The sequence below is a fragment of the Mauremys reevesii genome, linkage group 6 (genome assembly GCF_016161935.1).
Source record: "Mauremys reevesii isolate NIE-2019 linkage group 6, ASM1616193v1, whole genome shotgun sequence".
In the NCBI taxonomy this organism is placed as follows: Eukaryota; Metazoa; Chordata; order Testudines; family Geoemydidae; genus Mauremys; species Mauremys reevesii.
In genome coordinates this window covers 66,977,098-67,004,630 of record NC_052628.1, presented here as the reverse complement: position 1 = coordinate 67,004,630, position 27,533 = coordinate 66,977,098, and the positions used below count along the sequence as shown (strand labels likewise).

Genomic DNA, 27,533 nt, shown 5'->3' with positions numbered 1-27,533 from the left:
GAGCTGCAGAGCTGGCGCTTGGGGCAGGGGCAGCGCATGGAGCCTCCCTGGCTGCCCTGCGCCTAGGAGCCAGACATAGCGGCCGCTTCTGGGAGCCGCGTGGAGCCAGAGCAGGCAGAGAGCCTGCCTTAGTCCCGCTGTGCTGCCCATCGGACATTTAGCGGCCCAGTCAGTGGTGCTGACTGGAGTTGCCAGGGTCCCTTTTTGACCGGGCATTCTGGTCAAAAACTGGATGCCTGGCAACCCTAGAAGAATTGGGGTTGTGTAGTGTAGGTCCCCTCTTTTATTTTGTGCAGAAATTGGAAGGTGTACACTTAATGTGGCATGAGGCCTCATATTGAACAACAAGGAGAAAACAAAATATTGCATAGCTGCTCATTAAGTGAACACTGTTCATCCATTCCGTGCTCTGAATATGGCAGGGATCTTGTAGAAAAAAGTGTTCAATTACATGATCACACATGCACAAGGGAGCTGAATTAGAGTTGCACAAGCAACCTGAATTTGGGCATTTCTTGAGTGCTTGATGCTGAACCTTTAATAATGTTCTTTTAATGTAATTTGTGTGTGTGTAATCATATAAAGTGGTAGTGGGTTGACTCTTTTTATCAGTGTAGGTTGGTGTTTTAGTAATACCTCATCTCTCTAGTGTAGTATCAACGATTTTAATGTCTTCCTGTTCTAGGTAGGCAGAAGTTGGCTACAATTATTGATTGGAAAAGAGTTGTTGTTTGGGTGGGGTGTGAGGGGAGAAGAAAAGGGGAGCAATAAATGAGCACTAGCTCTGTTTGGACCTTGCTAACCCTCCATTTTCATAGTTCTGTACTAGGATGATTGGCTGTAATGTCTCAGCTGAAGATACAAGCAGAAACTTGCTTGCATGGAAGAGTAAGACTCCAAGAACAAAATACAAACCTTCTCACTCTCCCTAGTCCTGATTCAGTTTCATTTTGCTCTCCTCGTCACCTAACCTCTCAACCTGGATGTCATTGTCAACTTCTTGCTCTTTTTCTCCCCTCTCCCACCCTCATGTTCAGGCTCTAAGCTTTATTACTTCTTTTTCCATTGCTTAAATCAATTCTTTCTGCTAAATCCTTATCCATACCTTGGTAATCCTACACTTCTACTCCTCTGTAGTCTTCCCCATATTTCACCTCTTCTCCATGTCCCCAGTACATCCAAAACACTGATGATGAATGAAGTCATCCTACTCTGTCACTGTTCCAAATGCATCACACCACTCCTTGATTTCATGCTGTCTTCCTGCCCAATTCAAGCTCCACATTTTACCTTCACGATTACACAACTATTTCCTGCTTATATTGCTACTTGAACTTCCTCCCATGCTTACCCCATCCATCCTCTCTCCTAATTGCTCCCTTTGTCGCCTTCTCTCATTCATGGCTTCATGCCTTCTTTCATGATTGGAACTGCACCGTTATTCTTTCATCAGGTACCCTTATGTGTGGAAAGTCTTCCACTTCTTGTTCATCAAAGTGCAATTTCTTCTCTCGCCTTTTTCAATTTTTTCCTTAGGACCCTTTTCTTTCTCAAAGCCTTTCAGTGTTGATCTCCTTACTGACATTCTCCTTGCACAGTCTGGCATTTAAAATTAGTTAGCCAAAGTATGATATCTTTAGATTGCAAGCTCCTGAAGGCAGGGATCTTGTCTTTAACATGTGTTTTAAGTTCACAATGTGCAGTACACTTAGAGTGCTCCATAAATTACATCCTGAAAGCTATGTTAAAAGAATGTTCAGGCTGACAAATCAAGCATATGAAAGTTAGGAAATGCCAGAATTAAGGTTGCCTGTACATCCCTAGTTCAGCTCCCTTGTGCATATACCCAATGTGCGTTTTCCACATAGGAAACCAGGAATAGAAACAAAAGTTTAATGGACAAGTTATGAGATAAATATGAGGGTGTGTAACCCACACATACTTTGATAAAGACAAAATTAGGAACATAGCCCAAGTGAACAAATCTAAAAGTTTAGACTTCGCTCAACTTGAGAAACTGCAGGAGAGGATAAATTGTTACAAAATAACTATTAAATTATATAGAGGGACAATAAATCTGGAGTAATTTTGTTGATATCAGTCGAGTTGCTTTGGATTTATACTGGCATAATAGCAACATCTGGCAAAATGGTTTTGGGACCACAGTCGGGGGAAAAAAAAGATGGTGTTAGAATAGCAAATTGAAAAGCTTCAAAACCAGATCTGTGCAAATATAAGAGAAAAGTACAAGACTTCTGGGGAGTCCTCCCACACAAGAAACAATCTGGGATCTTCAGTAAAGACAATCACAAATTTGTTTGAGAAGGATATTAAAAGAAGATTCCAGATTCACTTAAACATCAAGAGATGTTACAGGAATTCCTTAAGGAAAAGTAATCAGAAGAACAGTGGTACAGTGGAACCCTTTCTGTGGAGTAGATGATTATGACAAAGATAGAGTTAATTTTGTCTGGGAGACAAAGGGTCCCTTTTGTTTCTGTGAAACTGGTGATGCAGGCAAGAAAAAGGGAATTCTGTCAGTGAAATAAGCCTTTCAAACCACAAACATCCTGAAGCTCTTCTGTATCCCGTAGAATTACAAGTTCTGTACTGTAATAATGTAAATTGTATCCTTTTAGAGGCATAGACTTTGCAGATACTTACTAAATGAAATGAAACCAGGGGATTTGGGGTTGACTTGAACTGTGCTTTAGTAGATATAGATTTGAATTGTGTTGGTAGCAACTCTATTGTTAAGGCTGCACTGTTTTGCACTTGTGGCAGGTCTAAAATCCCTCTGCTTCAAAGTTTAATGATTTAATTTATTCTCCAAATTTGGCACAATAATTTTTTGGAAAACAAATGAATTTTCCACATAATGTTGCAGAAAAATATGTACTAACCTTTGCGGACTAAATATACAGTAATGCTCCCTTTTAAAAATGAAGCTCTATTTTCCTCATATTTCTATGGGTTGCGCTACCTAGAGAATAACAGTCTCTACAAACTCCAGATTTCTCCCGCACATTCTCATAGTGTTTTGGTCTTAGCCTACTTTTGAACTTTTAAATTAAGACACAAGAGTTCTGTTTATTTATCATTACTTCATTGAGTTTCGCCTTTATTATTCAACAAAACTGCCCAGACCCTTCAACTAATTCAGTTTTCTGAAGCTATTAGCTTGGTTCCTTCATGAGAGCCATTATATCAGTGAAGAATGAAATTGAAAATGTTTCTGTTTTTCATCAAAATGTCATTTTTCTGGCCATCTGGAAATCTCCTCTTCCCAATAGTCTATAGCTCCTGTTTCTGACGTTACAAACTTCAAATGTATAGCATTTTAGGTATAGAATCTCTATTGCTGGTGCTGGACTGAATCTTGCCTGGCCTGAGTCTTGGGCCAGGGTGGTAACTTAATGGAGAGTCTACATTGGGGAAGAGGGAGGAAAGTTTGCAGAGGCAGGCTAAGTGTGATGGCTCTGGTGAACTATGAAGAAACCAGGCTTGGGGAATTAACTCTGTTTTCTGTACATGACTGTATAGAGCACCCCTAAAAATCCTGAATACAAACAGTATTTAAAATTTCTAAAATTCTGAGAGAGTAAGAGCCTGTATTTAGTATTGTCAGGATGGTAAGGGATCTGTTTTTCATATTCATTTTGAATAAATTAAGTTAATAGAATATTAGGATTGGAAGGGACCTCAGGAGGTCATCTAGTCCAGCCATCTGCTCAAAGCAGGACCAATCCCCAGACAGATTTTTGCTCCAGATCCCTAAATATCCCCCTCAAAGATTGAACTCACATCCCTGGGTTTAGCAGGCCAATACTCAAACCACAGAAATCCCTCCCCTCACATGACCCTTCCTAAAGTTCCCTCCAGTGACTAGTTCTGGCATGGTGGGACCCACAACAAGGCAATAATCAATTCTCTTTCAATAGCCATTCCCACCTCCCCAAGTCTTCTGTCTTAGTGGTGGTAATGGGTAGGAGAAGGGATAATTGGGACTTCTGCATAGATATACGATTGATTAACTCTGAGCCCTCCCAGACTGCTCAATCCACCGGGGTCAAGTTTCCTCCCCAGACTCACTCAGGAAGGTGGGGCTACTCCCCCAGCTCTGTCAGGAGAGGGAACAGGGCAACTCCCTAGGCCCAGTGGAGGGAAAGAGGAGGGGTCATGCTGGGAGCAGGGAGAGAGTCTGCGCTGCTCAGCAGGCCTGACCAGGGGCTGGTCTGGTGTTGGGGACACAGACTGAGGCTGGCCCCAGAACGAAGTGGTTCGGAGGGTGGCACAGGCAGGGCTGATCCATACCTGGTGAGCTGGGGACAGAGGGTGTTGAAGAGTCAGAGAAGTGGTGGTGGGGGCTGGTTGTTCATGCCCCACCCCAAGCCTCACAGGGTGGGCGGGACAGCGGGGGATGGAGAGGCTGAGGGCTCAGCCGAGTGCTAGTCCATCATTTAACAGTAAGGCATTCCCTCGTCCACCCTCTGACTTCGCCACCTCAACCAAGCTTCACAATCATCATCGCTGTGAACAGTATTAAATTGTTTCTTTAAAACGTATACTCTATCTATCTGTCTGTCTGTCTAGTAGACTAGTTTATAATATATAAAATTTCCCTGGAACCTAACTCCCCCTATTTACATTAATTCTTATGGGGAAATTGGATTTGTTTAACATCATTTCACTTAAAGTCGCATTTTTCAGGAACATAACTACAACGTTAAGCAAGGAGTTACTGTACCCTATTGTGTATTGTAGTGCTGCTCTTTGCCTCTTGCTGCTGTAGAATATCCAGTTTTTATAGTTTTACTAAAAGTGTGTGGAATCGTTTCCAATACCTCTGTGGAAAATCAGCAAACATCAAACTCCTTCAAACTCGAGCACTGCTTGTCTTTCTCAAAAGCTTCTTATTTATCTCTAATATGTTGATACTTAATATAGTAAATACAGAGGATTCTGCTGTCAAAGTAAAATGTGCCAATATCTTCATTTCTGCCTTAGCACAAACAACATTACTTAGCCTACAGAGTTTTCTTTTAAAACTCTCACGAAAAAATAATCTAAAGCCCAAACTCTTCACTGTACATGGTAACATAATTTTTTACTTAGTTTTTTTAAAGCTGGTACTTTATCAGGAATAGAATAGTTAATAATGGACACCACTATTATCTCTCAGACTGGGAGGCTGTCATATTCTATCCTGTACCTCTGTAACTTCCTGTAATATATTTCAGCATGCAGTAAGGTAACCTCCAAAATATGTAGCAAATGCCCCCATAATTGATAGCTGGCATTTTCCCACTATACACAGCAGCTGTTATTTGTATCAAGGCAAATAGCATTATAAGACCATTTAATTGGTCTGTCATACACACAGATGTAACCTTGGTTGCTCTGAAGCTCACAAGCTGCATAATTTTAGTATTAGTTAATATCCCAGTAAAAAAATTCTTGAATAAATTCAGATTATGTGAAATCCTGTCCATAAAATTAATTTCTACTATATTACCTAATTTACAAAATGTTTGTTTCTCTTTTAGAGATCAATTTCAAAGCATTTTTTTAAAAAAAATACATTTCTGAAGCCCAGTTGTTTCTCCACTCCATTAATTTAGTTATTTACACACAATATAATTTGGATGTTGTCCATCACTGGCCTTTCACTCTTTTTTTGGGGGGGGGTGTCTCACACAAGTGTGTATCCATGCAAGTGTGTTAACCTCCTGATTTACTAAAGAAACACACATCATTAGTTGCACATACTTATAGGAGACTCTGGTTCAATGGTGTTTTGTTCAGTTTATGTATCTCGTGTTACTAACCTGAATTACAAAAGGAACACTGTTCTGAAGAATGATTTGAACCAGATTATGGTAACTATTAAGTCTAAAAAGGAGTTGGTGGAACATATGGGTCACAAATTTGGGAAAAATACTGGGGAGATATGCAGGTAGGAAACTGTTGGCTTCTATAACCATTTAGCTTTATGCTTTATAAAGCTTGTGCAAGACTATTCAAAATAAGATGACCCAGAATCATAGGATTTCTGAACTTTCAGATCAGAGGCAGATTTTATAGTTCACATGTGAAAATACTAAAGGGAGTATGCACATTATGAGTATTTTTATCTGCAGCAAGCTCATCACTGTCCAGGAAAGACACCCATTGCTTCGTGAAAGCAGTTTCCAGTTAGCGAGAGTCAAATATTTATCTTATCACAAGAGATGCTCAGAGCAGAGCGAGATCTGTTCACATCTACCTGTGAACAAACTTCAAAGAGCATCTCTAGACAATAGGTGTGAAAGGGGGTGGCTAATGAACAGCTTCTAACATCACAGAGGCCTCCCTGCTATTAGAGTTTTATTTGATATTAAGAAATTGCTTTTAAAATGGCTTTTAAAATATTTTTTGCTAATACAGATAAATGGGAAACAGTCAAAACTATTCAAAAATAGCAAAGAGTCTTGTGGCACCTTATAGACTAACAGACGTATGGGAGCATGAGCTTTCGTGAGTGAATGCCCAATTCACCCACGAAAGCTCATGCTCCCAAACGTCTGTTAGTCTATAAGGTGCCACAAGACTCTTTGCTGCTTTTACAGATCCAGACTAACACAGCTACCCCTCTGATACTATTCAAAAATAGTCAGTTTAGTAACATTTTCCAACACTTTTTAAAAATCATTTTGCCTAATCCACCATGACCTGGCAGAACGTGTTTAACCTGCACTTGCAGAAACCATTACAAATTTATTTTTAAAATCAGTGCCTGAACCTGGATAAAAATCCAGTGGATAAGGCAAGAGCTATGTGAGCATGAAGTTCTCCCTTGGAAAAAAAATGTTTGAAATGGAGAGGTGTATGCACCCTATCACTTCTTCCTGAAGAGTGCTCAGTGGCAGAGAAATTGAAAGCAGGTTGGCATGTTGGTTGTCTGGGAATTAAGAGTGAAAGAGGAATGGATTTGGGAGATTCTAATGCTATGTTCACTTATGTTAAACTCTCTAGTTTTGTTACACCTTAATGGCTCTTTTTTAAAAGTTTTTTTTGGGGGAAGGCAGATTAGCATTGTATATTGTTAATATTGTTGCAAGCATTGTAGGGCATTTTGGGAAGGGTTAAAGGTGTGAGTGAGTGTGGAATGGAAGATTTTTTTTCAGGTTGTGAGAGGCCAGAGGGAGAAGAAGGAAGAGAACAGAGAACAGGTTAATTTAACATTGTAGCTAGCTAGCTTAGTTTAATAATAAGATGCTAACTTTAGCCAGCTTAAGGCCATAGCATATATTTAATTTTTGGTTGTTTCTTAAGAAAGAGAGGGGCTTAGGTTTTTTTTTTTTTGTGATTAGTTGTAAAAAAGAAGGATTTAGCTGAATGGAGGCAGCTTAAAATAAACAAGCAGCAAAGAATCCTGTGGCACCTTATAGACTAACAGACGTTTTGGAGCATGAGCTTTCATGGGTGAATACCCACTTCGTCGGATGCAAGTGGCATCCGACGAAGTGGGTATTCACCCATGAAAGCTCATGCTCCAAAACGTCTGTAGGTCTATAAGGTGCCACAGGATTCTTTGCTGCTTTTACAGATCCAGACTAACACGGCTACCCCTCTGATACTAAAATAAACAAGACAGCGAAGGCCAACATGGGGAAAACAAAGTTTTGACAGTGTGTTTGGGGCCGGTGTGTTTTGAAAAAGTTAAGGAGACCACAGAAAGCCGGTTTGGACTGGTACAAAGAGCACCAGGAACAAAGGTCACGGAACAAAACACCCCTGAAGAAACCCTGGACTTAAAAACCCTCCTAAAAGCTGGAGCAATTTGGAGATCAACAGCAGACCTCGGACTACCTGGGCCTAGGACAGAACTCCCATCCACCCTTCCTGCTCTTCTTATGTTACACCCAGGCTTGGCCAGCCTTGGGCAAAGCATGTGTGAGTATGAAAGTGGGTTAGGGCTGGGGTACTAATGCTTTCTTGCTTCCTTTCTTGACATGGGAGCAGTCCGAACACTCACCGCTGTTATTTTATTATTTTATTAATAAAGCTTTAAAACTTAGATCCTTGGTGTGTTTCATCATCTCCTCCCCAACAATCCTGTGGCCTCAGCCTGATCACCTGACGCCTCAGGCAAATTGGTAACAAAAATCTGTCACAGTTTCTATAAGTATTTATTTGTGCTATGTGATTGGCTTGGGGAATGTCTGTAAATATTAAACATTATTAAAGTGCTTCTCTCTTTGAACATGTACCCTGCAAATTAAGGCCTACTTATTTATTTAGGTGAATATTTGTAAATATTAAACAGTGTTAATTTAAAGATCTCTGCTTGAACATGCACTGTGCAAATTGAGACTTGGCTGGTTATCAGCCTCTGGGGAAAGTGGCTCTGCCTATAAAGGTAAAGACCATCAAGGGCCTTGATTCTATGCTACTTTAGCTCACTTTTGCACAGGTAGAGGGAGTTCATGTTAGGATATGTGTGTTGTTTCTAAGGTTGGGAAGAGGGAAAGATTCTAGGCAGAAGCTCCACAGTGCCGGGGGGGGGGGGGGCGGAACAGAGAGGGAGAGCTTTTGAGAAACTGTTTCTGTTATTGTAATAAAGTTCCTTGTTCAATGTCAGAAAAAAAGTGACTGTATTTCTTCCTATTGTTGTGCAGCAGTGTGTGAACAGAGTTCTATGAGAGGGTTAACTAAATAGGAGGTGTGAATTTCTGACAGGCTCAACAATGAAAAAACCAGACGGCTGATCAAAAAAGAAGTGATTGAAGTTTTAAAATTTATTTTAACTCTCATAATTCTTAAAACTGCATTATGAGCTTTTGGGGTCTGACTTATTATTTTTGAGTGCTTGGGGTTAGCTATACTGTATCTGGAGTGAGAGGGGCGGGCACTGGGCTGAAGTAGCTTCTGGAGAGAGACTCTGTCGTTATTGCTTGGCCTGAGAGAGAAGATTCTTTTCTGTTCCCTGCTCTTGCCTGCTCCGTCCCCAGAGATACCTAGTCCACTGCACAGGCAGACACAGTATAATCATTTGTTTTGCTGATTTGGATGCTTGGTCTGACTTTGCTAGTACCACTGAGTAAATAAAACAAAACAAAAAACCCCAGCAACAACAACCTCTCTAGAGCCAATAAACAATGTCCGATGTGAAAATGTAGTGAATTCCCAAAAGCGCAGGAATGTGAATGTATTAAAATATAATATTTTATTGTATTTTTAAAGGAGCAATTTCCTTTTCTTAAAAAATAAAATCAGGTCTTTTCTGAATGTTCCACTTGTCATTTTGTTTAGCCAGTAGAAACCTGCCTTTCTGGTTTATAAAGTCATTTTGCTAAAATATAAAGCAAAGTGTTATGACTCATTTGAACAGTTCTTTGTTTTATCTTGAAAGCATTGCCGATGGTATTTTCAAATAAACTTGTGCTACTGTGAGTTTCCCTCTAAGAATGCAGGCCTCTAGCAAGTCTGATCGTAATGGAAGGTAGATTGTATAATTTTTGCAGTTTCGTACACCATGGGTGTAATCCTGCTGGCACTCCCTGATAGAGTTTTGTGCTCCAGAACTGTTGCACTGACAATTTTATCAGCGACAGCTATTGCCTCACATTTTGTAAAGTGGGCTGCATGGTAGCATTCCCTACAAACTAAGTTTAGCATGAGGTGCTATAATGCTACTGAGGCTGCTCGGTTTAGATCACAAGGCCATGTGCCTCTCTCAGCTACTCTGTATATTGCCAACCTCAGGCATTAAAAAATCACAAGTCTGGCCTCAAAATATCATGAGATTGACTTAAAATATCGTGCAATTTAAAAAAAACATTTTGGATTCTTTTTATTATGTTCTGGTTGCTAAGGCTTTAGCACTTCATATTTTTAAGATTTCCTCTTAAACCCTGGGGGCTAGAAACTTACTTTGTTTGAATGAAAACTGAGATTATCACATAATCACTTGACACCAGGAATTGACGTTTTAAGAAAAACAATATATTGTGAGACTCATGATAAAATAACAAGAGTGGGTAATGCTAACTACTAGTAATACAATTCATATGCAACTCCTGATTCACAAATCAACATATGCTTCCCTGACTTTGTCTTCGTGATTTCACTAAGATGTCTTCAGTGCTATTCTTTTTGAGGATTGACAGACAAAGGTTTGAAAAGCTCATTCAGTCTGAATTTTTGTTGCAATTAAGAGAGTGCACTTAAAATATGGTTTTGTTCTGAAAAGTGTTTATGTAAAAGTGGCGTCTTCTTTCACAACAGAGCTGGTACTGGGTGTATTGTGGGCCATACCTGCCAACTAATGACAAAAATGTGTTTGTGCTGCTTTTTACATTTGTTAGCTCTGCAGTGCTGGCACAGCTGAGAGATCACTGTAGCTGGTCTCTCTTCGTTCTGGTGCATCAGCAACAGAATTGCTTTGCTAAATTCCAACTACAGAGCCAGTCACTTATACTTGTGCAACTCACTGAAGACAGGGTACACTGAGGGCATAGTTTATAGAAAATGGTGTTGCGCAGGTGCCACTGAAGGTCTGATTTGGCCTGCAGAACCTTTATTACTTTTGAGACTGTGGGACTGAGAAAAGCTAGCTTGATGCTCCAAGCACAGGATGATGGGTTGCTGTACATTCCCTGGTTCACCCCCAGTCCCCCTGCTGACTACTCCCTATATGCTCATCCTTGAAAACACGAAGGGTTTGATGCAGGATCCAAAGTGGTGCAGCAGGACAGTGCTACTAAGGCTTCTGCCCCACCTCATCTTGGAAGAAGGAAATGTGTACACTGAGCATCCTTCATGCAGACCCTGTCCTGCAGATCCTGGGGAATGATTCCCCATCTCCACCTAGTGGATAGGGGAGGAGAACTCTCAATCAGTGCAGCTAGGGCAGCTTTATGCAGTGTTATGTCATGACATGTCAACATAAATACTGTGATGGGGAGGAATGTTAACTGAACCATATAATGATAGTATAAATTAGTGGCTATTTATGTCCTCCCTCAGTTTAGCATTGCAACTCAGATATAGTGGATAGATTATTACATATCATTACTGTTTATCTGTAAAATGGAAAGTATTGGAGCCTGCCATTTCAGCCAAGTCAGGTGTCGAACATTTAAACATAACCCTGGAACTGCATTGGCCCTTGAATCTAGGAGGTGAAGGGTAGTGTAAAGCTGCCTTTGGCTGCCCCTGTCCCCATTCCTGTGCTGAACTCAGCTCTGCTCCAATAGAGATCATAGCCAGGGACTCCAAACTAGTGTAAGAGTGCAGGAGAAGGTATAAGTTACACCACATTAGACTCTCTCAAGACCTATGTAGACTCATATCTCAGTTGGTCCAGAATCAATAATATCTTCCAGTGTGGACCAGGCTCCATAGATTAACCATATCTTTTTTTCAGGCGATGTTATGAATCTAAAATGATGACTGTATCTTTGCTGATGGCTTACTCTTTTGGTGTCATTCATATCACTTGCTGTAGTGTCAAATTACAGGCCAAACAAAACAGTTATCAAAATCCTACAAACACTGAAATAAATCTATAAGGCTCAAAAGAACCAGATGCATTGTGACAGCCTCTAAGCTCATCTTTCAAGGACCCCCAGTTTCTCCCAACAGTCCACGAAGGAACTATTCTCTACATGCTTGTTGAAGAGGCTGTTTTAGTCAAAAGCTGGTTTACAAGCTCAACAAACTGTGCCTGTATGGATTTCCTGCTGTCAGGGCCGGTGCAAGGAAGTTTCACACCCTAGGCGAAACTTCCACCTTGCACCCCCCACCCTCAGCCCTGCGGCAGCTCCCTGCCCCCCCTTCCGCCTTGAGGCGCCCCCCTCGTGGCAGCTCCCTCCCCTGGGGAGCCGTGCGGTACCTCCCCACCCCAGCTCACCTCTGCTCCGCGTCCTCCTCGAGCATGCCGCCCCCGCTCTAATTCTCCTCCCAGGCTTGCGGCGCCAAACAGCTGATTGGTGCTGCAAGCCTGGGAGGCGGGAGAAGTGGAGCAGCGACCGCGCGCTTGGGGAGGAACTACTGTAAAAAAAAAATTGGGGGCACCGCTTTTTGGCACCCCCAAATCTTGGCGCCCTAGGCAACTGCCTAGTTCGCCTTAATGGTAGCACCGGCCCTGCCTGCTGTACAGCAGCTCTGTACCTTTTATAACTTCAGTACCGAGTTTGAACTTTTGCAATGGTTCAGTTCCAAATTGAATCATTTGTAAGATCATCAGAACAGGGTCTGTCTTTTTGTTATGTTTGTACAATGCCTAGCACAACTGGGTTCTGGTCTACTGCTGGGGTCCCTAAGAAGTACCACAGTATAAATAAATCATCATCATCATCATCAAACTTTCAGCTATCAAGATAATTTTGTCTGGTATGAAATACAGATAATGAGATAGCATCTACCTCTTCTAGTTGACATCTATACCACTACTTTGAATAAGAACTGACACTATCAGAAAGAAAAGGAGGTAGAATAATTGCTTCTTCAATTTGTTTCCTTGCTGCCTGCAATTTAATCTAATTTTTACGTTTTTCTGTCTGCAATCCTTCTTGAACCTTATTCCATATATTTCAATAGGAATATAGCCACTGAGCCTGATTCTTAATTCACATCAGTTCTACAGCTGTCAACCCCTCCACTTACATAGTGGAGTTACTCCTATTTTACACTGCTGAATGTGACATCAGGATAACTATATTTATGCACTTTATCCAAGACAAGGGCAATAGGATTTAATGTATTTCAATTTAATTCAATAATTTGTCCTTTAAACATTCTTTATACTTCATGATTTTCTGTACACATTGTTATATTGATAGGCCAGTTTTTAATAAGCTGTCCAAAATGGCTAGTCACTGAATTTTACTGTACATCCTGAGAGAGAATATGATTCTACTTACTTGTCTCTAGTAAGTTGATAGATAAGGCGGATGAGGTAGTATCTTTGGTTGGCCAACTTCTGTTGTTGTGAGAGACAAAGTTGCAAGCTTACACAGAGCTTGAGTTTGTCCCTTTCACCAACAGAAGTTCCTCCAGTCAAAGATATTACCACGCCCACCTTGCCTCTCTGATATCCTGGCACTGACACAGCTACAGTTAATTGAGTGGTTATAATTATTCCTTGTGAAGGTATTATCCAATAAATTTTGCCCTTTTCCTACTGTGCATTTTTCAGAACTGATCTTGGTTTAGGAAAATCTATCTATCTATCATCATAAATCAAAATCAGTTTATTTATATTTGTATTTGCTAAATAGTCTGGAAAAAATCAGCCTATGAGTCATTAGTGAAATGTTTGCTTTTACTAATTGGTATTCTTTAGTTCTAGTGTTTGATTAGTCACCGAAGTCACATTGTATTGTCGCTAGTCCCTGATTGAATGACTAAATGTATAGGAATACTGAACAAAACATGGTCAAACTGAAAAGCCATCTTGAAAATGAATGAATGTATGTTTATGAACACTGTTTCTTCAATATTCTACCAGCTGTACTCAGAAGCAAAGCTGATGAAAGGCAGGCTATTATCAAATTAATCTGCAATTTCAAGTAAGGATGAGATTGAGTATTTTTTTTTAAACTGATTTTGTTTTTAGTTGTTCCTTTATGTCTCTCAGACTTTTCATTATAAAGAAATATTTGGGATGAAAGCAGAAAGGGCCAGTTCCTGAGGTCCAGTTATAACTTGGCATTGGCTTCAAAGATTTCAGACCTGAAGGCTTGATTGTGTGTGTTGTTTAGTGTTTGCATTTTAAATAGTTGTGCAAGGAACTGTCTTTTGTGCACAAGTAGGAGAAGAATGGTGTACTTGCCATGGATCAGTATCATTTAGGGAAAATGTTTAGATAGAACAGGTGACTAAAACCCCGTTTTCACTAATTTGTCATATTTTCCTGGATGTATTTTATTTAGGGCTGTCAATTAATCACAGTTAACTCACGCGATTAACTCAAAAAAAAGTAATTGAGATTACAAAAATTAATTGTGATTAATTGCGGTTTTGATTGCACTGTTAAATAATAGAATACCGATTGAAATTTATTAAATATTTTTGGAAGTTTTTCTACATTTTCAAATATACTGATTTAAATTACAACACAGAATACAAAGTGTCCAGTGCTCACTTTTGTATTATTGTTTATATTACAAATATTTGCACTGTAAAAATGATGAAAGAAATAGTATTCACCGCAAACAAGTACTGTAATGCAATCTCTTTATCGTGAAAGTGAAATTTACAAATGTAGATTTTTTTTACATAGCTGCACTCAAAAACAAAACAATGTAAAACTTTAGAGCCTACAAGTCCACTCAATCCTACTTCTTATTCAGCCAATCACTAAGACAAACAAGTTTGTTTACATTTAGAAGAGATAATGCTGTCCACTTCTTATTTACAATGTCACCTGAAAGTGAGAGCAGGCATTTGCATGGCACTTTTGTAGCCGGTATTGCAAGGTATTTATGTGCCAGATATACTAAACATTCATATGCTCCTTCATGCTTCGGCCACCATTCCAGAGGACGTGCTTCCGTACTGATGACACTTGTTAAAAAAAAAATGTGTTAATTACATTTTGAGTGAACTCCTTGGGGGAGAATTATATGTCTCCTACTCTGTTTTACCCACATTCTGCCATACATTTCGTGTTACAGCAATCTCAGGTGATGACCCAGTACATGTTGTTCGTTTTAAGAACTCTTTCACGCAGATTTGACAAAACGCAAAGAAGGTAGCAATGTAAGATTTCTAAAGATAGCTACAGCACTCATCCCAAGGTTTAAGAATCTAAATGCCTTCCAAAATCTGAGAGGGACAAGGTGTGGAGCTTTCAGAAGTTTTAAAAGAGCAACACTCTGTTGCGGAACCTACAGAACCCAAGCCACCAAAAAAGAAAATCAGCCTTCTGCTGGTGGCATCTGACTCAGGTGATGAAAGTGAACATGCGTCGGTCTGCACTGCTTTGGATCGTTATTGAGCAGAACCTGTCACCAGCATGGACGCATGTCCTCTGGAATGGTGGTTGAAGATGAAGGGACATATGAATCTTTAGCACATCTGGCATGTAATTATCTTGCAACGCTGGCTACAACAGTGCCATTCAAATACCTGTTTTCACTTTTAGGTGACCTTGTAAACAAGAAGCAGACAGCATTATCTCCTGCAAATGTAAACAAACTTGTTTGTCTGAGTGATTGGCTGAACAAGAAGTAGGACTGAGTGGACTTGTAGGCTCTAAAATTTGATATGGTTTTATTTTTGAATGTAGGGGGGGTTTGTACATAATTCTACATTTGTAAGGTCAACTTTCATGATAAAGAGATTGCATTACAGTACTTGTATGAAGTGAATTGAAAAATACTATTTCTTTTGTTTTTTACAGCAGAAATATTTGTAATAAAAATAAATATAAAGTGAACACTGTACACTTTGTATTCTGTGTTGTAATTGAAATCAATATATTTGAAAACGTAGAAAACATCCACAAATATTTAAATAAATGGTATTAAATTATTGTTTAACAATTCGATTAATCACAATTAATTTTTTTAATTGGTTGACAGCCCTAATTTTATTAAAATATTAAACCTGGTAATATAGAAATAATAAATATATACAGTCAGTTCTTTTAATAGTTTTAGCATTGTCTCACCTTATCCCAGAAATGTCCCCTCCTGTCTCCCAGATCCAAATTTCCTCATTCAAAACCAAACCCCACCATATTTCAAAAGAGAGAGAATCTCATTTAGCTAGCCCCAGTCTTTCTGGACAGATTGCTGCTGGTGTTGCACATCTGACCAATCAGTAATTCGAGATCTTCCGCACTAGGTATGAGACAGCATGTAAATAAAAGGCCTTTAAATATCAATGAGCATCTACCACGCCAACACCACAACAATGAAGCAGCAATTTGAGCCACCTCCCTAATATTGTGTTTAAATATTAGTGTAGACCTTAAATGATGCAACAACACTCCAGAACACAATGGGGTTATTTAGATTCAGAATGTTGGATTGGGCCCATCTGTACTTTTAAAAATATTTTTAAATAAAAGGAACAAAAAGAAGCCTTCTTCACACAGAATAATAGAGCACCTTATGGTTCATAATTTACACATTAAGGGCAACATTTTCTTTAGATATGCAGTGGCAGAGCTTGACTGAGAAATCCACGCTTGAAGGGAGCACAAGATCTTAGAACTGAAATCTGTCATGTGGATCAGAGAACAGATTTTTGCCATGAATACAGATGTCTAAGAAAACTCATAGCTTTATTAATGTAACCCTTCTGCCCCTCTGAGTTGGCAGCAACAAGGGCCGGGTTCAGTATCCAGGGGTTCCGTTTCAATAACACAATGCAAAACCGGCTCGAGCCCCCACCCAGTGACCTGGGACAATTACCTACCACCCCCCCGGGCGCCTCTAGGAGGCAATACTTCCCCACTCGCAAGCACAGAGTAGCAAAATCCTTTTAATAAAGGAGGGAAACAATGCGGCATCACGTTGGAGAGACACCACAAACAGGACTATACACAAGCCATAAGCAAAAAAACCCACCTCCAAGTATATTTGGCACTGTCCTTTCCCCCTTAGGGTCTTAAGTCCAATCACCCCAAAGTCCAACAACCCAAGAGTCTCTGTCTCTGGTCAGTGCCACCCCAGAGTTCAAAAGTTTATCTGCAGAGTTTTACCCCCCCAGCCTGGGTGGAAATGGGGGGGGGGGCACACGCAGGGTGTTAAGGGACACCTTACGTGGGCCAGGGCCGACTGCCCCGCTTCTCCGTGGAGTTCTGCTGTAGCCTTCACCACGACTGGCTCCACTCCATCAGCTGTGCTGCTCCTCCAGCCAACCCGTGAACCGCATCAGCCGTCCATGCGTACCGCTCCACACTGCTCACTGTTCCACAGGCTGCCCCAACGTGCTGCAGACGGCTCCGCTCTGCCAGCTGCTTAGCAATCAATCTTCAGGCTCCCCCACTCAGTGATCTCAGCTCAGTAAGCTTAGCTCTTTTAGTGATTTCAGCTCTTAGTGGTTTCAACTTGTAGTAGAGGAGCCCCAGTGCCACCTTGGCCCAACGTGAATTCAGGTCAGCAGCCTCCAGATGGACTCCTAAAGGATTCAAAATTAGCTCTGCTCTTTAACAGTGGAGAGAGGAGGATGTACAGTTGGTGTTCCAGGCCCTCAAAAGGGGCCCATACCATCAGGTACACACACCAGTCCCCAGCCTCTCTCCCTTCACTGGGTTTTGGAACCATGTTCCTTGTCTAGCAAGTACTATTTAATGTAGGTTGAGTCATTTCTGTCATAAAACAGTCTCATAGTTCCTCATTCACATAATTAAGGTAACAGCCCTTTTTTCCCCTTCTTGCCCCAATAACAAAGAAATTGGGGATTCCACAGTGTGAAAATAACCATCCCATGCTGCCGTGTGTTATGCTAAGTGGAGTGGGTTTACCAATGCAAATGCACATTCCTAAAATTCCTTTGCCCACTCCTCATAATGTACCACCAGATGTCAGGGTAGATCTCATCCTGACTCTGCTTACATTAACATACATAAACATAGTTTAGGAAGCATGTTTATAACAATTACCAAATGTTCAATATTGTCCACAAAATAATTGATTAAATGTATGTAAGAAGAAATTGAAATTTTTTCTAGTTGTAGCTGAGGCTTTGGTTGAAGGCAACTTGAATTGTTTCTAATCAATAAAACTGCCACCTCTTTTAGATGAGGCTAACTGAATGCATGAATACCACTGTGCATAGCTGACAAAGACAGAACACTTTTGTGAAAAGACTCTGTAAATTCTTTCCCACAGAAGTCAACGAAAGGGTCAGTTGTCCTGGGCTACGTATTCCGTCACTTAAACCTTGTGGAGATAGATTACTTTGGACTGCGTTACTGTGACAGAAGTCATCAGACGGTGAGTAAAAGACACAGCAGATTGGATTTCCCAGTTGTAAATTTTACCTTGTTGGTGACTTTTCTCAGTGGTGTGCTTGGCTGTCATACCTTCAATATGTCATGAAAAAATAAGATTTCCAGTAGCAGTTTCTTTAATTTGCCTGTTGAGAGGACCTATTTTTGTGTTTCTGTAGAAAGGGCCTTTTTCTGTTCTCACTGAAGTTAGCGAAATTTTAGCTATTGACTTAAAACAGACAACAGAAAATAAAATTTAAAAAGATGTTGCAAATGACCAGTAGTAAAATGCTGTATATAAAAAGTACTATTTGAATTCTTCCTGTTAAACTAAACAAACAAGTGATATTTCCCTGAATCGGAATTCTGTTTGGAAGTGAACCTGTTGTGACTAATTCCGGGATTGGCTAGAGTTGGGGGAACGTTGGGTGGGGGCAATAGTAGCAGTGTTTGCAGGCATGGCACAAATTGTTTAATTCAGGGCCACTTCCTGGATCACTGTTTTAGAGTGATGTTACTTATTTGGAGGAGGCTTTTGGCTGCCAGGATATATTGACTTGTAGCTGCTTATACCCTGAGAAGAAGGGTGTATGATAATGACCTTTGGACTCCACATGAACTGGCTCTTTTTTGAGGTAGATGGGGTTGCTGGTGATCTTTTTGATAGGTGTTCCACATACACAGAGTAGAGACAGCCCTTCCCCCAAAGAGCTTACAATCTGAATAGATCAGTCAAGAGAGAGCCTTCGTATTATCTTCATTTTACAAAGAGACTAAGGCCTGGTCTACATTTAAAAGTTTTGCCAGAATAACTGCATTGATGAGGAATGCGAAAAAATCATACCCCTAAATGACATAGTCATGCCAGCCAAAGCCCTGGTGTAGATGCAGTTATACTGGCAAAAAAAAAGTCATTTTGACAGTATAGCTTATTTCGTTCGGGGAACTGGTATAAATTATACCAGCAATAGTAACTTTTTGCCAGTATGAGCGGCATTGCTGGTAGAAGGGAGTTATTCTAGTATAGATGAGGCATAAGCGGCTTGTCCTAAATGACAGAGAGAGTCTGTAACAGGGCCAGGAATTGAACCCAAGTGTCATGAGTCCTAGTTGAGCACCTTAATAAGACCACCAGCCTTTCTCTCTAGTTAATGACTAGCTAGTTAATTTAGAATTTAAAAAATGCAGGTAACCTCAACTGTTTCAGGGACAGGGGAAATCTCTGTTAAATGAATAATTGCAGAACCCCATCAGCTCTCCTCAAAACAATCAGGGCAGATTTTTCTCTCTCACACTAGTGTAAATGAGGAGTAACTCCAGTGAGCTCATTACGGTTACACCTGTATAAAACCTGTGTAGGTGAGAAGGAAAATCAGGCTCTCATGTCTTTGCTAGTTTGTGATTCATAGTGAAATGCTGTTCAGTGAATGGCCAATATAAAGGAAAAACTCCATGAAGTAAATGAGACCTTGCATAAAACAGTAAATGAAAAAATTCTAATTTTTCACAGACCTGTTAAAGGTATAACACTAGGGACAGGCATGGGAGTGTTGGGGGTGATTAGTTCTGCACTGCCATGCAAGAGACCTACATTTGAGTCTTCTAGTGTCTCATTTTGAGAGCCCCAGATGTCAAATGGATCTATTTGCTAATTTATTTGAAAACTCTACTTAATGGGAAACGCTCCAAAATAAATATCTGATAGAAAAATGTGTGCCTCTTGTTAACAGAAAGGAATATTCTAGCTTCTGATCTGATGGGGTTTTAGAGTATTCTTTAATTAACAGTTTAATGAGCAAAACAGTTCAGATGAAATAAGATCCAACACACACACACACACACACACTTTAAAACATGCAACAAAATCACTTTTTCTTAAAACTTGAAACCTATCTTTTTACTGAGGTTTGAAAAGGTATGTTTAACTATTTCCTCCCATTATTTTTTATTTTTACATATATAAAAATAAACAAACAAAAACACCCTCCACCACCAACTCTGTTAAAATAATATTATTTAATTTGCAAAGTCAAGCACTTGAAAATTAGGAAATGCCACCTTTATGGTTACCCATGCAACCTTTAAACTGCCACCTTGTGTATCCATCCTATGAACTGAGTAAGACAGACATCCAGTGGAAAAAGTAGCATGCTGTCATGTAATTGAAGACTGTATCATAATGCAAACACACAAGAGGGCTGAACTAAGGATGCGCAGATAACTGTAAATCTGGCATTCCCTAAATTTCGAGTGCTTGATTCTTTCCAGCAATGAAGGGTCATAAGTCATCAGGAGGGGACCATTGGAGCAGCATGATGGTGAAAGCCATTCTTGGAGCATTTATGGGGAGCCACCAGGTTTTAGAAGCTTTAGGGGCTAGCAGCTCAAACCCGATGAGTCATGGTACACTGAATTAACCACAACTGAGGGCAAGTCTACACTACAGTGCTACATCGGCACAGCTGCACTACGTCTGGTGAAGACGCGCTATGCTGATGGGAGAGCACTCTTCTGTCAGCATAATTACTCCACCTCCATGAGAGGTGGAAACTATGTCGGCAACAGAGCGTCTCCCACCAATGTAGCACCAGTGTGGACAGTGCTTAAATTGATGTAACTTGCATTGCTCTGGGGGGTGTATTTTTCACACTGCTGAGTGACATAAGTTATATCAACTTAAGGAGTAGTGTAGACCAGGCTTGAAAAAGAAGGCTATGCTGGTTAAAGAACTAGCCTGTCTTAGAAGGAAGTGAAAGCAGCTTTAAAAAACAACAACTCAATATAACACAAATGGAGAAATGAGAAGTTGATAGCAATGAATATAAAATAGAAGCTAGGAATGGTAGAAAATTGACAAGGGAAGAAAAAGGACACTAGGTGAACTCTATGTCCAGAAGAGTTACAGATAATATGTATTTTTAAATCTACCAGGAACAAAAGGCACACTGTCAGTGGTATTGGTCCATTGCCAAATGGAAATGGTAGAAGCGTCAATAATAATGCAGAAAAGGCAGAATTGCTCAGTAAATATTGCTGTTTTGTACTTGGGGAAAAAGGCAGATGTCTTATTTATATCATATGTTGATGATGAAATGCTCTCCATTGCAACAATAACTAAGGAAGATGTTAAACAGTAGCTGTTTAAGTTAGACATTTTAAAATCAGCAGGTCCAGATAACTTGCATTCAAGAGCTTTAAAAGAGCAAGGATCTCTCTGGATCTTTAATGTTAATGTTTAATAAGTCTTCTAACACTGGGGAAGTTCCTAGGATTGTCAGCTATCCAGGAGTTTCCAGGAATTAAACATTAATCTTTAATTAAAGATTACGTCATATGATGAAACCTCCAGGAATACGTCCAACCAAAATTGGCAACCCTAGAAGTTCCAGAGGGCTGGAAGTTGCTAATGTTTGTTATTACATAATAAGGGTAAAGTGGATGATCCAGGTAATAGTAGACCTGTTACTTTGCCCAGAATTGATGTCAGGCTAAGGCTGATATGGGTCTTGATTAATAAAAATATTAAAGGAGAGTAATATAATTAGTGCCAATCAGCACTGGTTTATGGATAATAGATCTTGTCAAACTACTTAATATCCTGTTGGATTGATAGAAGTAATAGTGTCTAATAGACTTCTGTAAGACATTTAACATGGTACCACATGACATTTTGATTAAGAAACTAAAATGATACACGATTAGAAGGGCACACATTAAATGGCTTAAAAATTGGCTAACTGATAGGTCTCAAAATGTATTTGTAAATGGAGAATCCTCAGCAAGCAGATGTGTTTCTAGTGTCGCCCTGCAGGAATTGGCTCTTGGCCCTATGCCATTTAATATTTTTATCAAGGACCTGGAAGATGATATAAAATCATTACTGATAAAGTTTGCAGATGACATGAAAATTAGGAGAATGGTAAAATGTATTAGAGAAGTGTTCTCCTCATTTGAATGATCTGGAATGCTTGATAAACTGGGTGCAAGCTAACAATGTGAATTGCATACTGCCAAATATAAAGTCATACATTTAGGAACAAAGAATGTAGGCCATATTTGCTGGATGGGAGACTCTTATCCTGGGAAGCAGTGACTCTGAAAAGTATTTTTAAGGGGCGTATCATGGTGGATTATCTGATGAACATGAGCTCCTGGAGTCATACTGTGACCAGAAGGGCTAATGCAATCCTTGGATGTTTATATCGGGGAATATTGAGTAGGAGAAGGGAGGTTTTACTACCTCTGTATTTGGCACTGGTGCCACTGCTCCTGGAATGCTGTAGCGAGTTCTGGTGTCCACACTTCAAGTGTGAAACTCCAAGAGCTCAATCTATGTAGTTTATCAAAGAGAAAGTTAAAAAATGATTTGATCACAGTCTATAAATAACTACATGGGGAACAGAAATTCAGTAATAAAAGGCTCTTCAATTCAGCAAACTAAGGTATAACTTGAGCCAATTGCTGAAAGTTGAAGCTAGACAAATTTAGACTAGAACTAAGTGCAGTTTTTATCAATGAGTGTAATTAACCATTGGAACAATTTATAAAGGATTCTGCTGGAGTCTCCATAACTGGACATTTTAAAATAAGATTGGATTATGTTTCTAAAAGATATGCTCTGGTTCAATCACAGCTATGGGACATGAAGCCTGGGGCTTGTGTTATGCAGCAAGTTAGACGAGATGATTGCAGTGATCCCTTCTGGCTTTAAAAGCTCTGAATCTCTGAATTAGAACAAAAATTTGTGTGCTATAGCATTGCAGTGACCCCATGTGAGACAAAGATTACAATTTCATAGTAATCTGAGCTGCATGACTAGAGCACCAGATGCCTTGTGGACTGGCAGGGGACAAGCCTACCGATTCCAGTCACTTCATTGATTGACACCACAGCAAATGAAAAAATTTCAACCTAGTTAATGTTTTGTTTCAAACAGGTTCTGAGCGTTTGACCAAGATTTGACCCTACACAGAAACCTGGCATTAAACTTGAAAAAAATACTTCTTACATTCATTTAAAGAAAGGTAGTTAGGAAATAATATGCACTGCACAGATGGAATTTACTGCACACTCTCCTTATTGCTTTGCTTCTGTTTAACCTAGAATAGCTTAAGTATTATGTATATACATAATGGAGCCACATATTAAAATCCAAGTTAAGAATCAGTAGCATATGCTCCAACCCTCCAGTGGTTCAAAAGAAGGTATTGGGGTTTGTTTTTTTTAAGCTGAGAATATTAGCAGTCCTGTATTTAGGCTTGATCTGCACTTAAAAGTTAGGTTGACATAGCTACGTGGGCCCGGGGCATGAAAAATCCACACCCCTGAGTGACGCAGCTATGTCAAAGGATGAATGCTTCCGTCAACCCACCTGAGGTGGTGTTTCCACAGGTCTTTGCCAGCATAGCTACAGCACAATAGCTATGCCAATATAGTTCCTGTTGTGTAGAATGACCTTAGACTTGATGGCCAGTAGGACCTTTGTAACCAACTATGAATGGGTTTTGGTGTTTGGTGACTGAAGCCTAAATTATTTGACAATTTGACATATTGTTCATAACTACATATGGATTCAGATGAAATCTGGGTCTGAATACACCCAGATGTTATGGCTGTTCATAATTGAAAGCCCAGATCAGAATTTAAATTTTATGGTAATTATCTCTGTACCCAATACCCAGCAGCAGTCAGTGGGAGTCTGTCCATTTTATTTAGTTGCTTTATCTTTTTTGAAAATCTGGCCCTTTGTGATGCAAATTCCTCCATCATTTACACCCAAGTGACCCCTGCATTTTTTTTTATTTTACTGTTCCTGAGTCCAATCCTGAAAATTCTTACTTATCATAGTATTACCATTGGTGTCAGTGAGGAGACTTGGATGAGTAACTGTACTTAGGTCACAATCAGGCCCTCTCTGTGCCTCTGATTTAACTCTGACCCTATTCTCAGATCCTTACATTGATGCCCTAACTCCATGAAAGCAAAACATCTTGCAGGATGTACAGTTGGTGTGGATGTGTGTGAGAGGGAGACTGAGGGGGTCACTGGGTTTGGGTCACTGGCTGCCTTGCTCCCAACAGACCAGGTGGAGCCTGGCCAAGTCCAGAAAGAGGGAGGGCACACACAGGGGTGCGGCTACCACAGGAAGATAGGGCCCATCTCAGGGGGCCAAACTCTTCCACCACAGGGAGCCACTGTGTGACACAGCCACCATGCTGCCAGTGCTGAACCCGCACCCAAGGGAGAGTCAGGGACAGTGGAGTAGAGAGGGGAAGTTGGGATGTCTGGGATGGGAAGGGGGTGTCGGGGTGGGCGCTCTGCCTGGGGAGCAGGGCAGAGTGGGGAAGTGGCGGTGGATTTTCTTCCTGGGAAGCAGGGTGAGTCAGGGGCAACGGTGTGAGGTCAGGGTATCGGGAATAGGAAAGGGAGTCAGGGTGGGTGCTCTGCATGGGGAGCAAGGGGAGCTACTGGGGGAGGGGCAATTGGTTCCAGGCTGGGAAGGGGGGTCCAAGCAGTTTGTGTCTCTCTCGCCAGGGGTAGCTGCTCCTGGCTCTGACTTGACCACCCTGCTTCCTATCTGCTCCCAGCCTGATCTCAGGTGCCATGGTGGCTGTTCCAGCCTCTCCAGGTCCTGCTCTCACCTCTACCCCCAGAAGCTGCGGAGCCCGAATCACCAGTATGGCCATCATAGCACCTGCCCCAGAGGTAGAGGAAGTTGTGACTGGCACTGCTGGTGATATGCACGGTATATGGAAGATTGCTGCAAGGCCGCATGTGTACGCGATTTATAGAAATTGTTAGTGAGAAGTAAAGGGCCAAAACATGTTTATCCGCTCAATGCCTTTGAATAAGATAGAGGTGAGGTAGCCATAAAAGTATTAAGGGGTCACATCCCCCGAAGCATCCTTGTAATTCCAGCACTGCCAGTGACCCATTCCCCTCTGGGATCACTACCTGGCGCAGGAACTCCTCCAATTCTTGGGGTGGGAGAATAGAGCAAATGAGCCAGGCCTGGGCAAGTCTCTTGTGCCTCTCTTGACTCATCACAAGGACCAAGCAGCCCATCACACCCTCGAGGATAACAGCCTTTGCATGTTACTAATGAACATGGTTTTATAGCACAAGTGATAGCAATCTATTCTGCAATGGTGAAGGTTCCTGTTGTTGGCCCATAGCAGGGGAGGAGTTATACCAAATGTAACCAAATTTATTTATGCCCTTTTCCTTAAAAACAAAACAAACAAAAAAACAATGCCACACCATCTAGGAGCTCCAATAGGATGTTTGAACAAATTTATCAAGTGATTTGTTTGTTTTTCTTCCCTCTCACTGTAAACTTAAGAAGGTTTCTATTTTTGGAGGGTTATTGAGGTATAGCCACTGCAAGATTTCTTATTTTGTTTAGGAAGTTTTATCATAGTGTCAGATGTGTTATCTGTATTCTCCTGAAGCTATCAGTTTTAACTGAATAGGGTTGATATGAGCTTGTGTACATAGTTCTGTAGTCTGCACCAGCTGGAGTGTAAATTTGAATGCACACCAGTGTTTTGCGCAATAACTGGCCTACGTGGACATTGCTGGCGTGCACTACAAGTTCCCTAGTGTTTGTTACTGTAATCCTATTTCAAACAGTACTACATGAACATGCACGTGGGCCACTAAGTGCGACACGCTGGTGTTTATTAGAGTTTCCATCCCAGCAGGTGTGGACTAAAGCACCAGGTGGGACAAGCCCTGTGAGCAATAGGAGTCAAGCTCAGGACTGCCAGCTTTAGCTGAGATTCCTAGTTAGCATCTGTAATAAAGTACAGCTGATTGAACGGACATAGTGGCTCTTGTAACTCTTGAGTGTAAGGCAGTATTCAACAGCTATTGCTGAATGTGAAAGTGACCGTGTCATTCCTCTACTATGACACCTTCCTCGGAGAAGATGTGTAGGAACACACTTGTCAAGATAATATTTTTCTCTACTCTGGGTTATAGTTTTTCATTTACAGATTGCAGACTGCAATACTTCAGATTTTTATAGTAATACATATAACCACCGCCAACAAATTACTCAGGCTTCTGTGTTTTACCAATATAGAAGAAAAAGTGAATTTCCTTTGGATTGGGCCCTAAATTCATTGTGCCCAATAGTTAACATAATTGTTTGTAATTCACGCATACTGATTTTGGGGAAAAACAGTAATATATAAATGTATAAATTGAAGTTAACCATTAATAGCTTGCCATGGTAAATGACTAATTTTCATATCTATTCTCACAGTACTGGCTGGATCCTGCAAAGACCCTTGCAGAACATAAGGAATTGATAAACAGTATGTATTTCACTTGAACCTCATAAGCAGTTACTTGAAGATGAAGAGACAGAGGACACCATATGTGCAGAGTAGTGGGTCTTGATTTCTGAGGCATGACAGATTCATAGTTTCCTGAGCTGTAATAAATATTACAGTTAATAGCCATGTCAAAATTACATACATTGATTGAATGTAATTTCTTTCTCTTACTTAAGGATGTTTCTGTGATTAACCTTTGCTTAGAATAAAAGAAGCACTGGTATATGGTATAGTTCTTACTTGTATAATTTAGAATTGTACTGGCTTTGATTTCTCTGCCTTGCTAAGTGACGTGAATGATATTTTCCTTCTACAAGTGGAAAAATATTGCCTCTTAGGTCCATATTCAAAAATTTGACCAGTTTTTTTTATGAATTATGTATTGGTGTCATTCTTTAGATATCAAAGACAAATATCCCATACTTTAAAATATTATTTAATAAGGTTAATAGAAAATTGGAAACATTTTGTAAAAATATTAATAATGAATATAGTAAAATCCCAAATAATACAGTCAGATTTTTAAAAGCATCTCCCACTGACTTATGGATGCTGGCTACTTTTGGAAATCTGGCATTGTATGTGCAGGATTTCAAATTACAATGACATTCACATTTCAAAACAAAATATTTGACGAGCAGCAATTTTGTGTATCTACCACGGTCTGCATTCAGGATTTGCTTGCAACAGATAATATCATCATAACTACCTAGCACAGATTTCCCTGCAGAGTTTTAAATTGTCATCTGCGAGACAGGAAAGTCTTGTAGCTGCTCTAGGGAAAATACAGACATCTGAACTCTAGGCTTGTCAGGAGAAGCTGCTTTTCAATTTGTTTTGTACAAAAATTAAATACACTTATATTTCACGGGCCCTGTGAGGTCAGTGGGACTATACATGGTAGTAAACTCAGTTCCTGGTGGCAGGTATTTGCAGGATTGAGCACGACTCTGCAGGTTGTTACTACCATGTGTATCTTTAATATCACACATAGTCCTACTGAAGTCACTTGGATCAATGGGACATTGGCTGAAGTTGGTGGAAGTGTGTGCATGGGAATAAATATGATCATAACAGGAATTGTAGGATTGAGTTACTGGATTTTATTGGAGAGCTAAAACTTTTAAAAAAGTAAATTACAAAATTCAAAAAATTTTACTAGGTATATAGGGCATAATTATACTTTCAGTTATTGATTATCATGGGGAATGTTTCACATTGGACACGGTGTTGTACTCACAAACAAATATAAGAAACAA

General features: G+C 40.2%; 1 protein-coding gene across 2 annotated transcripts in view; it reads left to right on the top strand.

Annotated features, from left to right (window-relative positions):
* Positions 1-27,533, top strand: part of EPB41L4A (erythrocyte membrane protein band 4.1 like 4A) — a 201,948-nt gene that overhangs the window by 71,189 nt on the left and 103,226 nt on the right. For both annotated transcript variants that reach the window (XM_039544525.1, XM_039544524.1), the window contains exons 3-4: positions 17,832-17,936; positions 26,202-26,253. In XM_039544525.1, coding sequence (XP_039400459.1) covers positions 17,832-17,936; positions 26,202-26,253 — 157 coding nt within the window. The remainder of the gene's footprint in view (positions 1-17,831; positions 17,937-26,201; positions 26,254-27,533) is intronic.